At 36.9% G+C, this 16,279-nt stretch overlaps 1 protein-coding gene and 1 long non-coding RNA gene across 4 annotated transcripts in view; one reads left to right on the forward strand and one right to left on the reverse strand.

Moving 5' to 3' along the window:
• SYT1 (synaptotagmin 1) overlaps window positions 1-16,279 on the forward strand; it is a 540,189-nt gene that overhangs the window by 331,313 nt on the left and 192,597 nt on the right. For all 3 annotated transcript variants that reach the window (XM_033431327.2, XM_004271581.3, XM_033431328.2), the window contains one exon: window positions 12,946-13,128. In XM_033431327.2, coding sequence (XP_033287218.1) covers window positions 12,963-13,128 — 166 coding nt within the window. In that variant the 5' untranslated portion in view covers window positions 12,946-12,962. The remainder of the gene's footprint in view (window positions 1-12,945; window positions 13,129-16,279) is intronic.
• Window positions 1-16,279, reverse strand: part of LOC117201968 (uncharacterized) — a 314,961-nt gene that overhangs the window by 149,554 nt on the left and 149,128 nt on the right. The window lies entirely within an intron of this gene.

Here is a 16,279-nt window from a genome sequence, read left to right on the forward strand (position 1 = left end):
GAAGCCCCAGAATGACTTTATTTTGATGCAATATACTGTCTGTAATTACTAAATCTACAATGTAAAGGCAGTTTGACTCCATATATTGCTGTCATTAAGCCAGAATGCCTGTTTATTATGCAAATGAGAGGGTATTTACAGATTGTGCTTTTGCTGAACTCTTTCTTTGAAGACCTAAAATGTAAACTGCTATATATTCATCTGTCTTATCATTGAGCCACTCAAATGGAAATGGCATGAAGTCCAATTGTTGGCCAAATGTAAGTTTAAACAAAATAAAGCCTACAGATACTGATTTTTATCAAAGTCATATTTTTCACAGTGATGCTTAAATGTGAGATGAGGAGAAGCCAAAGAAAAGGAATCCACTAAGAAATGCTTGGAGAGTGTGCCATGTAAACGACATAATAGGGTACCTGCCTCTCAAATATCCTTTCCAAGTGTTTGGCTCCCCCGATTTACTTCCAAAGTGCTCCAAGTGGATGAAGGCACAGTTGTACAATGTCCAGTCACTCACACGTTTTGATTAATTATGGACACATTAAAAGGTAGAGCATTTAATTTGAATACAATGTATAAAATTAGAACCTTACCTAAACCTTTTAAATCTTCTAAATTAGATAGAACCAATCATGAAGCCAATTTTCTGGTATTCTGAATAAATTCAATTTGTATTAATCTAGCACTTTAGGATGCTGGGCAATGATCTTCACCGTAATTCATAGGGTGTAGGGAAGATACAGCTCTGTTCTGAATAGGAGAAAATGTAATGAGTGTCTCATAGACTTATTGAGCATCAAAAACTAGGGGTCATGGGCTTCCCTGGCGGCGCAGCGGTTGAGAGTCCGCCTGCCGATGCAGGGAACACGGGTTCGTGCCCCGGTCCGGGAAGATCCTACATGCCACGGAGCGGCTGGGCCCGTGAGCCATGGCCACTGAGCCTGCGCGTCCGGAGCCTGTGCTCCGCAACGGGAGAGGCCACAACAGTGAGAGGCCCGCGTACCGCGAAAAAAAACAAAAAAAACTAGGGGTCAAATGCACACACAGGTAAAGGGTATTAGCAAGCAGCCAATAAATACCCTTTTCTACTACTATGCTAGGCATAGCATAACAGAAAATAAGCCGATAGAAACAATTTTATTTTTGTTATTGTGGAGATCATATTATAAAGTATTTGTGTATGCTAGCTTTTGACTGCAGGCAACACCAAATGCAACACCAAATGGATTAAACCGTAAGAAACACTTATCTCCCATTGCAAGAAGTTCCCAGGCATGGTGGTTGTACGGCTAAACAGTACAGCAACTCAAACCATCTTCAGGGTCATGATTACTCCCAACTTTCAGCTCCTTTATCCATAAAACACCAGCCTCTCCTTCACTGAACAGTTCTCTCATGATCACAACACAGTTACAGGCAGTTCTAGCTGCCACACACAAATATAACACCAACCAGCAGAAGAGAAATCACTTCCTGTGTAGGTATTTTCAAGAGTTAGAAAAACTTTCCCAGACATCAGCCAGCAGACTTCCTCTTATACACAACAGGCCCAAACTGGATCACATGGCAGTGCTCAAACCAACCATTGGGAAGAAGTATGGGATTACCAGGACTGACATATAGACTAATAAAATTTACCCATGAGTGGGGGATAAGGAGTAGTAGTTGCTTATCTAAAAATGCATATCTAAAAATATGGCTTATCTGAAATCAGAAGGAAGGAATAGCTGTTAGGTAAGCAACTGACCTACGATCTTGCTTATTATTTTTTTGTAAATTGTATATATTGTTCATTCAAGTCTCCTGTCACCAAATTAGTTCATTAGCACACAACACAAGGTCGAATTCAGGAAGAATAAGCCAAACCACTTTTTATACTTCATATCTGATATATTTAGCGTGTAAACTTAGACTTCAGGCCCAACTATACTCAGATATTTAGATCCTGGTGGTTTTCTACCTGGTGTGTTCTCTCAGTTCAGTCTTTCATAATCATTTCTACTAGAGCATATAACACATTGGATTTTAACCATCTGTATGCATCTGTATTTATTCATTTATTAACGAGGCAGAATTCCACGGGCCCTGGAGCCAGCTTGTTTCAATTCAAATCCTCTCTTCAGCACTTACTAGCTGTGCAACCTTTGGTTAAGTTTCCTTATCTGTGAAAGACAGATAGTACTGCCTGACTCATGGGTTTATTTTGTGAGCATTAAATGAGCTTCTACGTTTCAAGCTCTTATTTTATTCATTTACTGTTTTTAACTGGAAATTGCAGAAATTTCCATCATATTTAACTATCTGAACTGTGTATAGACTGATTTTAAAGTTTTGCTTCCCTGTGTGACAAAACAATGACAGTTTGCACACCGTTTGATAAAAGAGGGCTTTGAGTCGCAAGCTTACATTTTCTCTCAAGTGCCTGTAGCTCAGAAACAGCAAGAGTTCAGAGCTGGGTTTCAGCAAAGCAATGGAGAATGGGAATTCCAAATGATTATTCTGTTGCTGCTATAGAAAACATTTTGACAGTCAATTTGCTTGATCCAGCTAACCTGTACCACTTCCAAAACTGCCAAAAGCATCTAGTTTTATCTTACTGTACAAAAGAACAAAACTGTACAGAAGAGGTAACTTCAATTAATATCGTACACAATGACATTGTTGATGAAAACTATGCTAAACTGATCCATGTAAGATTTCCATTCCATCTCTAGGTTTTCATATCTACCGGTTTTATCAGAAAATAAAAACGGGAGACTTTGACACTGTATCATTTTAAAAATGCTACAAAATGCACTTGAAGTCTTTATAATGCATCTGAAAAAGCTCTTTTGCAATCTTTTCTTGATCATGACCCTGCCATTCTTACCAAAATCTTGGGAGGCCCTTTAAAGCTATAAACTTTCTCCAATATTGAGTGGTGCTTTGAAAATAAATTACAGTTTTTGAAACTGCATTAGTAGAGAAATGGGTGTACAATAAATGGATTACTAGAAAAACAATGTTAAATTTGTGAATTTATTATTAAATGCTTTTAGAAACATCTCTGATATCCCAGTTTCCAAGATTTCTTTCCCTATTATAGGTGGGAAATTTTCAATTTGTCTAAGAACTCTTGCTTTTCTGTATCATTATCACAGTATTTCAGTACTTGGGTCTTGACTTGGATATGTTTTGTTTCCATTCTTTTATTCTCTGTATTATAGGTCTAAGGGGGGAAATAATCTAGCAATGAATATAGTTTTCATTTGGCTCAGAGATTCATTTTTACTTTAGCTAGTTCTTGTGAAATTTATGTTGACTATAATTGCTGAATATAATTGCAGTGACTGATCTTCTGGGAATGAGAAACTCAGTTTGTTTAAAATTTTATACAGTCTATTACTTTATAATACATTATTTGTAAACAATGCTCGTGCTTTCTCTTCATTCTTTAGGAAATCTCTATTTCATGTACTCTAAGAAACCACTAATTACAGGATGCAGCATGATTTTATATACCACTAAGAAAAAAATGCTGCAAATTAAACTATGTCCAAAAATGGTTTCCTATCACTTGAATTTTTATTTTGTACTTATTGAAAGGTCATTGACTTACTTAGATTTTATTTTGTGTCATTTTTGTGCATACAAACGAGGAAAATAAAAGAGATGGGTTAATAACTTGCAAAGATTTCTAAATCTGTCCTCAATTCATAGTTGATGATGCCCATCTTTTCTTACAGACCATTTTCCTTTGGGCCATCAATAGGGTTCGATAAAGCATCTCTTTAAACATTGTTCCATTAGTGCTTCTAAAATCTTCCAAGCTGTTTGACTCCCCATTCTGCTAGTTTTCAGTGTGTAAGCTTACAGTAGAAAGCTTCAGACACAGCCAGGATTCTGATCCCTTCCTCAAATGGCCTTTAAATGATTTGTTACTGGGATATCAATAGGAATAAGAAGACAGTTGAGTGTGCACAGGCCTGGCTGACAGTGATAGGGAGATGCCATATATTATAAGACAAATAAATCCTCATTTCAGAGGTGTAAAAACATGGGGGAAAATGTAATGTGGAAAAAAAAATGTATTCAGAGTCAAATGTTTTAATCTCTCCACTATCATTGAGTCACCATGGCATTTTTCTAAACCTACACAATAGGGGTCCCACATCACTCTACATCATCAGTTCTTTCACTTCACACACACACCCAGTTATGAATGCAGAGCAGACTTAGTAACAGAATTCACCACCTCTGGCTATAAATTCAGATATTCCAGGAACAACTAAGCCTAGTGAACCCACACAGGTTTTACTTCTAATCGTGCTTTCTTGATTACAAGGTCCAGATACTCAGATTACTATCAATATTAGTATTGCAAGATACTACGTACTGAAACTCAGAACTGAAAACCAAGCCAAAGGAAGCAGGACAGCCAGAGGGATGCGGCTGCCATGGTGGTCACAGATTTGAGCCCTGGGATCAGCTGCATTTGGGGCCCTGGTCCCCCCACTTATTAACTCTGTGACAATGAGCATGTTTCTTCTCTTCTCTATGCTTCAGTTTCTTTAGGGTATTTCATAGCTTCCATTCCTGAAGGAGAGAATCTTACTGGCCTCACTCACCTTTTCATGCTAAACAGTGTCATTGGCCTCAGGCCAGCATCTAAGTGAGGTGCCCTTCCATCAGGTACTCATACCTCCTTAAATCTGCTGTGCCCATGGCTCTTGGGGGCGATCATGCAATCTACATGGACTCTTTTCTATCATTAGAGTCTGTAAGCAGGACAATTTCAGTGGAAAGGGGCTATGGGTGGACATTCACATCTTAAGTACATCTCCCACCACCATCTACAGGATCCACAGTCAGATCTCTCCTCAGAAAAAAAGAAAAAACAGTTGAAAAAAAATTTTTAATAGATACAAAGAATTTTGAACAAATTGGACCAGCTTGGAAATAAGCCCTAGTAATAATGACACTTTTGCCAAAGTACATTATTATTTTTTTAAACAATGAAAATTAGAGTAAGACAGGAAAATAACTGAATTCTTATTATTGCCAGTGTCCTTCCACCTTTAAGGAAGAGAAATCTTGAGGAACTGCTTTTGCTTGTCTTGGGGAGACAGGAATGGAAGGGGGTAAACACTGGACAATCTGGAAAACTAAATTGTATAAGATAAAGATAGGAAATCATTCACACTGAAAATATGAAAACCAGAAGTTGGTAGTCAATTCCAAAGTCTAGTAGGAGTAGCTGACCATTTAAAAGTTTGACCTCTGGTTTTTAATACAAATGTTGCTATTCTGCTCTTTGGAGCCCCTAACATATGTACCCCTCTCTGCTTACTCCTTTTGGACCCAGATTTCCTAATTCCTGGTCCTACAGTTTACTTCTTATACATGCTTTGTCACCTGCTCCCTGGTGATCAGAGTAGTGTTTCCAGTTATCTAACTATGTCAGGAAGGTAACTGTGAGTTGTAATTTACCACTATTGGTGTCAAGAGATGCCATCCTGGGGTCTGTTTGAGTTTCCATAATGGCAGGAAAAGGCAGCCAGGAGAAACTCAGGGGCTGTCTCAATGGTGTGAATTGGCATCTTACTCTCCTTTTCACTGACTCCACACAAGGCACAGCACTCAGGAGACACACATAACAGGCATCATACCCAGTACATGATAAGTAAGACATAGCAGTAAATAAGTATGGTTCTCCCCTTCGGAGGAAGAAAAGAAACTAAGAAAGAAAGAAAAGACAAAACTAAGGAGAGCAGGAGGATGTCGACTGGAGAGGAGGGACAGGGGCGGGGGTGGGGGCAGAAAGATAGGAGAAGGAAAACCAGCATAGCTGTAGGAGGCTGCAGAGAGCCAGGCTTGGAAGAAGGGACAGAGAACACATAACAGCACCTTCTATGGGGCCAGGAATGGGAGACCATGGTGATGGTTTCCATGGGCGTTTACTTATTTCCAAGCTCATCAAGTTGTACACATTAAATATGTACAGTTTTTGTATATCAACCATACCCCAGTCATTCAGTATCTCCTAAGGGATTCTTAGGAGATGCAGCTGGTGAGTGTTCAGTCCTCCTCCCTCCTCACATTTTTCCAAAGACACCTTCAGCATAATAACCTCTACACCTCTTCAGGGTTTGTACTGTGATATTTGTAGGACTGGGGAGGAATGTTGATGCTTTTTGCAAAGTAAAGCTAAGCAGGCCCATTTGTATTTGATTTGCAAAGGCATCTGTGAGAGATACTGGCTGAGAACCATACTCTTAAGCAGAATTCTCGCTGCACCTCTTTAGGAGACTTTTGTGATGAGATAAAGGGGTAAAATCTGGAGGTACCTACATCTATTTTGAATCAATAGATTGCAGATAAAGGGCTCAGGAGCCTGTATGTTTTATGGTTTCATAAAGGTAGGCTGCATGCTATGCTTCCATTTGCTCCAAGGTCTGATAAGCAACCTTTCATCTCTCTCCATTTTACTGGGACTAACACCAGAAGTCAGCTTTCTCCTGCCATGACAGGGACCATACAATCTCTGGCTGTCCTCCTACTTCCAGCAAGAGAAACTATCTAAACCAAAGAGACGCTACACCTCAAGCCTGACATTGCAACATTTGCAAACTCATAGAGGATTTTGATCATGCTGCTACAGTTCACTAACTGCCTAAGGATCCTTGGGTTTGGAAAGAATTTAAATGAAACTTTTGACAGTGTTTTTTTTTTTTTTCCAAAAAAATCTTTCAGAGTGGGTATCATAGGTGGGATTCCCAGGGAAGCTGCTCTAAGTCAGAGGTAGCTTACTGGGGAATGCTTTTCATGTAAGGGAGTGGAGAAAGCAAGGTTTAGGCAAGATGCAGTTACCACAACCTTCAGCTGATCCTACAGGGGTCTTCAGAGATTAACCAAATTAAGGCAGGGGGACGTGCCTTTACACCAGCATCCTAGTCATTGCATGTAGGCTGTCCCTGGGGAAGTGGGTTTAACCTTGGACAAAGCAGTTCCCTTTAACCAAGGGTGATTCTTTAGGAGAGACTCCTCAGCTGTGAGCTGTCAGAGGGCCCTGAGACTGAGGGCCTCATTCCTGAAAGGGAGGGAAGGATGCACAGGGCATCTTCTTAGGGTTTTCACCTACACTTACAGAAGGTCAAGGGAAATTCTGATGGAATAAAATGACTACATTCTGCCCTTCATCTCAAAAATATTTTATAACACATTCTGTGATATCGCCTGGACTCTGTAATAATTTCTGCAAGAATTACTTTCAGTTTGGGGCATTTCTGCATTCAAAGACTTTTTCTTAGTAATAATATATTCTTCAATATTTCTTTGACCTTCTTCTCCTGTTTGCTCTTTAATTTTGCATGCTATTATGATAAAATACAATGCTTAAATAGAGATGGAAATAGTTCTTTCAACAAGAATCATTATGTGTATGCAGTATGATAGACTATCTCACTGTAAAATCCAAGAAATCCATATCAATTTATGGACCTAGAGATAGACATAATTAAAGTCCTCCTAAGTAGATTAAATGTAAGGGACAGAGGGAAGTTGTCATGGCAACAAAAAATCCTGATTTTCCTCATTTTATACCACAAATGTATTAACTTTTATGATACCTTAAAATTTCTTCTACATTCTATTTTAACCAGTGGCCATTTTGCATATTATATTTGCTAGATATGCAGCTGAATCCTTCTTTCTTGCAGTTTAGCTTTTTACATTACATCGTAAAGTTTGGTTTTTTTTTTTAATCTGGTATTAAGAAATCTCTTTCTGGAAGGTATAGTTTTCTCAAGAGCAAAACAGTTTTAAAGGCTTTTTCTTCTGTGTAATTTTAAATAATTCAGGTTTATAATATACTGACAATATAAACATATGGGAAAAAGCCCAGAGTATCCTATCACAAGGTTGACATTTTTAAGTGTATCTTTCCAACCTCTTTTATACAAAAGATCTTACCTAGAGAAATTGGACATACTTTCTATAATGTCTCATAATTTGCATTTTCATCTAATTCTCTAATGTATTTCCAGGTTTGTAAATGTTTATCTTTAAAATAATTCTAATAACATTATTTTATGGATTACCACAATTTAAGTCTCTCTGTTAGGTAGTTTCTGGTCTTCTAATACTGTAAATAATTACTACAAACATCCTTATATTAAATGAATTCTCTACTGTGAATTCCTAGAAAAAGAATGAGTGCTTCCACAGCTTTTAACATATTCTCTTACTTTGGCCTCGATAAAGTATTTTTCAAAACTATGGTCTGTACCCATTGCCAAGTTTTTTGTATCCTCACCTTCACATCTATATTTATCCTCATTTACAATTAATATATATTAACTTTCAGTTTTTTGACTATTTGTTAAATTAAACACATTTTTTTTTTTGGTAGGAGGGATTCGCATTTCTTTCTTTTAGAATTGCTTGCTTGTGTCCTTTGTACCCAACCTTCTTCTAGGCGGGAATTTATTTTTCTATTCAATAATATTTCTCTTGGCACATTCAAGATGTTAAATTCCATTTTAACAAACTCAATGACTATACCTCAAAATTAAGCAGTCTCTTTCCTATTAGTAAGATGACTTGTATTTTCTATTTACTGCTAAACCAATTCAAAAGAAAATCATAAATACCTTTCCAGTGCTGATTTAATTGTTTCATAATACTTAAATGTTATTACTGGAATAGACTAGTGGAAGGAACTATGGATCAGGCTAAATCTGTGTAGAACAAATCGCTTAACCTCTCCACAACCATTTTTTTTCCCTGTAAAATATGATAAGTTACTTTTCAGGGTTGTAATGAGAATTGAGGATATTATACTTGAATATCAATGCCAGCATTTTGGCACATAGTAGGTTCTTAATAAATGGCATCTTTAGTTTTTCTTAGCCTCATTTAATGTTATTGTATCTTAACAGGTCCCTTAGCATAGTGATTTTCCAAACTGTAGGTCACAAACCAATAGTTGTTTGTGAAACTAATAAATATAACGAGAATTTTTTACTAAAACAGAACAGAATAGAATGGAATGTATCAGAATATCTCACACATAGTAAGGGCAAGTTTCTTTATGTGAAATGTGTTCCATATTTAACATATAGGGGGAGAGTGTGTATACTGGAGCACAATACAATGTACTTCTTACTAAGGGTCATAGTCCAAAACTTCTTCAAAAAACCCACTATTTTATTAGATTTTAGTCTCATAGCGTACAAGTCCCTTATGCTAGTAGCTAGGACACCTAGGTTCAAATCTCAACTCCACTAATTACTGCTATCTATCTTTGAACCAATTGCATAACTTCTGTATGCCTTAGTCTCCTCACCTGTAAAATGGGTGCTAATTATACCTATCTCATGGGAATGGTGTGAGAACTCTATGATTTCATATATCTCAGCCACTTAGCAGATCCTCAATAACTGTTGGCTGTTTTTTATCAAGACTTGAGTAGAACATAAATTTTTTTACTAAATAAACAAACAATGCCACCTGCACTAAAGTACATAAGAGAGTATAAAGTCATCACATTAGTCAGGACTGAATAATAAGCTAGTTTTTCCACCTGCAAAATGATGCTTCTTGATAAGCATCTTATTTCCATAAATATGCATTTTCGAGAGCCATGTAACTGTTCTTAGTTTTGTTATTTACAAACACTATCTCTCAAAATATAAAGGAATGAAAATAAATTCAGCAATTGGTCTTTCTTTGTCAGTATAGTAGATCCTTAATTGCCCATTATATCTTTATAATTTGTGAAAGACCTCTAATTTCACAGTGGTATACATTAAGTAAAAGAAGCACTGTCTGTATATTTCTTACATAATCTTTTCTTGATTTTTAAAACAATCAGAAATGGTAGGGATAATATCATTGGCTAGTAAGTTCCAAGTTTATAGATTTTACCTTTTTTTTTTTTTTTTTTTTTGCGGTATGCGGGCCTCTCACTCTTGTGGCCTCTCCCATTGCGGAGCACAGGCTCCAGACGCGTAGGCTCAGCGGCCATGGCTCACGGGCCCAGCCGCTCCGCAGCATGTGGGATCTTCCCGGACCGGGGCACGAACCCATGTCCCCTGCATCAGCAGGCGGACTCTCAACCACTGCACCACCAGGGAAGCCCTAGATTTTACCTTTTTTTGATAAAACACCTTGCAAGCTGTACCTTATGTCTGAAGAGAATTCTTTCTGGAAATTATAGAAACATTCTTTGCTTCCTTCACAACAACAACAAAAATACTGCTTAAGCTTTAAGTGCCTTTTCTAAATGTTGACTCTGTTTAATAAAAGCCTCATTTTTCCCAAAGCCTTTTAGATCATTCAACTTATATATACAAATGTTTTATATATATTCCGAAATAAACTGGGGAAATATGAAAATATTTAACAATCCAAGAGAAAGGACCCAAACATCTCCGAGCACAAAAGCTATAAACAACTGTGTAGCCCGTTGGAGGGAGCAGCCGAACGTCAGGCTTATCCCAGCAATGATATCCCACTTCCAGAACATGACAGAAATTGAGCTGAAACAGACAATATACCTTTAATTTAATGATGACACTGTTGTATTTAGCTATTCTATTTAGCACAATCACTTCCTTTAAATCCCACAGCAAACCATAATTCCTCAAATATCCTCAACTATCCTGTGGAGATAAGTAATGATAATCACATCTGGTGATTCTCATAGCAGAGGAACAAATTCATTTTTTAATACACACAGATATTTTATGCATATGTATGTGTTTGTGAGTGTGTAGTTGTAGTCTTGCTAAGTTACATGAAATACGAGTGAAGGCATCATCAATATCAATAGCTTCATCTAGGTTGTGCGAACAGTACTCCAGATTTTTGCAGGGAGACAAGAGCCAAAGCTAAACAGAATCAGAAAATCAGGGAAAGCTTCTGGAAAGTGACCCTGAGTTAGAAAAAATAAAATTTTTTCACAGTCTGGAAAAGTCTGAGCTGCCAAATGCTATTAGGGAGGGATAGATCAATCAATCGATCGATCAATTAATCAACAGAAGGAACAAACTTGCATGCCAGACATTGTGCTAAATTCTTTGCATGGATTAAAACCTTACATACTTGGTATGATTACTCTCCTTTTACAAATGAAGAAACTCAAGAACAGAGAAGCCCTGAACCCCTATCTGTCTAATTCTACCCCTTAGGATTGTATTAGTGACTACTATTGAAAAATTCAAAGCTTTGAAAAGAGAACTAATCTATTATAAAATTTGATTATCTATGTATCTCAGCCTCATCCTTGATCTCCTTTCAGGAGACCCAAAATCTCTAGATTTTGATTAAGATTTTAATAAATCCCATACATTTGAGATTATTCTACTTTCGCTAAATATGTAAGTAGGCGTAATTAATGCACAGAAGGTTTGAATTCTATAAAAATCCTTTATCTGCTTGCTCGTTATTTCCATTTCTTTGCAACTCAGAAGGGCTTTATGGGTCCATCAACTTTCCTGCTGAGACTGTGAAGTTAGGCCCAGGCCTATTTGTATTTATCTATTTCTGCCCCAAATCATGTCCACTCTCACCAGCACAGTCTGAAAACTTACATCACACAGTAAAAGTATTTAAGTCCAGAATACGTTTAGATTGGAGAATATGACTTCATTTGCACCCCTTTAGAAGACCTCCCTTACATTTATACAGCACTTCACAGGTACTAAGAAAAATCCAGGCAGGGCAGGTTTTGATTCTTCGTATTTCAAAAGATGTATTAATTAAGAAGTTTAACGCCTTGTTAATCTTCATTTAGCTAGTGAAGAAAACTAGAACTGTTTTCTGTATTCAAGGCTAAGATTTTTTCACTGACTACCTTAAGGATTCATTTTTTAAGATAACGTTTTCAATAATTGAATAAATTTAATAATTTATATTATTAATTATATAATTCAATAATATAATCAAACTAAATAAACTGAAATAATTAAAGTTATGTTTTATCATCAGCACCTTAGTCTATATAGTCAATCATGCCACATTTACAGTGGCTTCAAAAATTCAGCGTAAGCTGGGACAAAGTGAGAGAGTGGCATGGACATATATACACTACCAAATGTAAAATAGATAGCTAGTGGGAAGCAGCCGCGTAGCACAGGGAGATCAGCTCGGTGCTTTGTGACCACCTAGAGGGGTGGGATAGGGAGGGTGGGAGGGAGGGAGGCACAAGAGGGAGGAGATATGGGAACATATGTATATGTATAACTGATTCACTTTGTTATAAAGCAGAAACTAACACACCATTGTAAAGCAATTATGCTCCAATAAAGAATTAAAAAAAAAAATTCACCCAGCAAGACAAGTGAATTATTGATCATAGTATTATCTATAGTAAATGTCAAAAAAAAAAAACTGGGCAGAAAGCATGCTATCAATAAATGAGATTCAAGAACTGATTTCTGTATAACATTCAGGAATCTTAGAGTATCCGTGTTACAATAGTATTCTTTACACCCATTTTAAAATTTACTAACATTTTGAATGTGCTATCTTTTATAATTTATCAACACTTCCAATATAAATATTTGGTCTCTCCTTTTCAGAAACGCAAAACATTTAGAGTATAGAGCATGTATGTTGTCAGCAATTGTTTCATGGACATTTTAGTAGGATATGGGTTAAAAAGTTAAATCTATATAGCAAGTAATTGCCTGTATAAGTAACTAATAGATTTGACAGTTTCATTTTATTGTTAGGAGAAAATGCTTTCAATAACTATGTCTAGTCTTACCTTCTGGGGAAGAACCTTCTCTGTGGTTCCATAAATATTTCATGAACCAACATAAAGCAATATGCTAATGACAGGCTGTTTACCCAGTGAGCAGATGTGCCCTCTGATGTTTTTTCATCTCTAGAATAGATCTGATGTGGGGTCAGTTAAACCATTTTGAATTGTTCTTTTTTTTTGCTTCCCTCCCCTCACAGTTTCACCTGAACCTAAAATGGTGAGCGAGAGTCATCATGAGGCCCTGGCAGCCCCGCCAATCACCACTGCTGCGACTGTTCTACCAAATAATGCCACAGAGCCAGCCAGTCCTGGGGAAGGAAAGGAGGATGGCTTTTCTAAGCTGAAGGAAAAGTTTATGAATGAGTTGCATAAAATTCCATGTGAGTATTGTATATTGTTACTTGAGTAAAAATAAATGGTTGAAAATCAACGTACCCATTGGGAGGAAAAGAATTCCTCTTAACCTAAGTGTACCTTTGATTTTTTTTATTATTGGAATGGTAGTATTCCAAAAATAAAATGGAATATTCTTGGAAATGGAATATTCTTCTTAAGGATTTAAATATACTTAATAAATGAAAATCCAATTTATAAAAAAAACTATCTTGTGTTTAATGTAGGTGGGCTCTTTTTTAATCTTCTTCAATGTCTCTTTCTCCAGAGAATGTTAACGTTTTATGTGTTGTGTATTTTAGATTTGTATTTATGAAATCATTCCATTGTAAAGATTATTACTAAGCAATAGCTAAAATGTACTTTCCCATTATTACACGTTTGGTTTTCTTTCACTCATCTGTTAATATTTCAAAAGCTTTTGCACACTTTTTAACATTTTCTTTGTTGTCATTGGGAAAGAAACAATAACCTGGACCTAAGTTTATTTGTGTGGGTATAGCACTAAGTCCAACCAGCGCCATTTAATTTAAATCATAAACTACAGGTTGTTCTTTTTTCTTCAGAGATGAACATTTACTATGCACTAGACACTTCTCTAGGTTCTGGGAAAGTAAGTTTTGGCCCTCACAAAGCTTTTATTCTAGTGGGGGAAAAGAAATAATCAGTAAGGAGGCAAATGTTTATGGTACATCATGAAATGGTGAATAATATAAGGAAACAGAAGGAGAGTAAGTGGGAAAGGGAAGGGGGTAGAGGGTAAAAGGTTATTACTTTTTAGGATTATCTGAGCTGATTTCCTTTGTAAGGAAACCTGGAGGAAGTAGGGGAGAAAGTTCTAAAACCTGTGTTATACAAAGGCCCTTAGGCAAGAATCTGTCTGGAATGGCAAGGAGCTCAGTGTGCCTTCCGTAGAATAACACAAGGTAGAGAATGGCAGAAGACAACCTGAGGCCGTTATATGGAGCCTAGTGAATTGTTCCAAGGAAGCTGGGTTTTACTCCGAGTGAAATGAAATGGCTTCGCAACATTCTGAGCAGAGGTATCCCATGATCTGACATAGGTTTTTCTTAAAAATCACTCTTGCTGTTGTGTTGAAAATGTGCTTAGAGGGGCAAGGACAGAAGATAAAGCAGGCTGTTGGAATCATCTAGATGAGAGATTTACCAAAGCTATAAGAGTTATTCTATAAGGACATTGAGAAACTAAATGAAAACTACAGGGAATCAATTTCTTATCCTCCCAGGAATTAACAACTTGTTCATCTGTTTGTCCACCTTTAACAAATCCAAGTGCATCTGAGAGACACTCAGCTCAGTTGTCAGTAATTTCCATTCCCAGCATGAAGTTCCATAACCTAGGGAAGAGGGAGATGGTCCAATAGAGCGATCCCTAGGATGGAGAACACAGGCTCTCAGGTTCTCTTCCTTGCTCTGCTGCTGAGCTGATGGACTGATTTGGGTATCTTTTGATATGACTTTGAAGTCATAACTACAGGGCAAAAGCCAAATGCACCTGTCATGGGGGCAAACTCTCCCTTGAATATTTTATCGAAATGCTTGCTCTAAAAGAAATGTGTTAGAGGGAAGCAGAGATAGAAAAGAACAACACCAAATCAAACGCGTATTCTGCCTTGTCTTCAACACCATTTCCTTCTCTGGAAGAGTAGACAATATGAGAAGCAATGGCAATGTCGATACCAGTGAGATTTAATGTTCCCCGTGTATCCACACACCCATTCTCTCATCTCCTTTAGGCCTTCACCCAACAGCATCTTCTTAATTAGGACCTCCCCAACCATGCTATTTAAAACTCTAACCCATTTACCCCACCCAATCTTTGCCAGCATTTCCTGTCCTCTCCCTTGCTCTCCCTTGCTTTATTTCTCACTGTATTACTTAGCACCATCTGAAATGCTATGTATTTTATTATCTGTTGTTCAGTTGCTCTGGCTCTCTCCAAAATAATGTAACCTCTATGAGTGCAAGAAGTTGGGTCTGTTCTATGCATAGTTTCATCCCTGGTGATCCTTAATGTATACGGGGCACTCAATATCTATTTGTTGAGTGAATTAATGAATGAATCAATGTTGATTTAACTTATATCCTGAACCACCCACTCTTAGATTTTCAGGCCTTAAGATGCTGAAAATTTAAAGCATATGAAAAAAATTTAAACAACAACGTCCTACTGTATGGCATAGGGAACTATATTCAATACCCTGTGATAAACCATAATGGAAAGGAATATGAAAAAGAATGTATAAATATGTATAACTGAATCACTTTTGCTGTACAGTAGAAGTTAACACATTGTAAATCAACTACAATACATTTTTTTAATTTAATTTCTAACACCAAAGAAAGCATCATTTCAATGCTTGACTGTGTCATTCACATTGAAAAAACAAGTTGTTTCCATATTTATAGTCATAACTCCATCATTTAGCCTTCTCCACTTAGTGCCAGCTATTACTTTATACTTTCCTCCCTGTGTAACAGCAGGAAAAGAATCAGCTGGGAAAAAATATCTATGCAACTCTCCTTTCTTTTTTTTTCTTTCCCTTGGCTAATCTTATTTCTTTCCTTCCTCCCAAGCCTTCTATCCCATTCCTGTGTTTCTTTCTTGGGCACTGGGAATTAGACCAGGAAATCAGCCTTCCTCCATGGAGATTTGCTTTTGACCAGCAACCTAAAATAATAGAATGTCAGAGGATCTAGGTAGCACCTCTAGAAATATTATGTTGCTGGCTCTCTCCTTGATTTAATGGGAAGAAACAACTGAGATACCTAAAATTTTTAAACGGTTTGGTAAATAAGTTTAGGAAAACTAAATAATAAATACAGCCATGCAGGTTTATGATAAATATTGTAACGGCATATTTTACACTTTCATTTTAATCCATCACAATTTTTACTGCCCGTGTAATTGAAATTTCGAATGGGATTTATACACAGAGAGCAACACTCAACAGAAGTGAAACAGATCCCTAAATCAAATTCCGTTAGGAGCATATGTTATATAAAGGTTATCACTTTTGACTTGGCATAACACGGTGATGCTAATGACAGGTAACAAATTAGAATATTAATTGATTTCCGTCTCTGAACTAAATCTTGGCTCTCTGGCAGATGTGTT

This window comes from Orcinus orca, chromosome 11, assembly GCF_937001465.1.
Source record: "Orcinus orca chromosome 11, mOrcOrc1.1, whole genome shotgun sequence".
In the NCBI taxonomy this organism is placed as follows: domain Eukaryota; kingdom Metazoa; phylum Chordata; class Mammalia; order Artiodactyla; family Delphinidae; genus Orcinus; species Orcinus orca.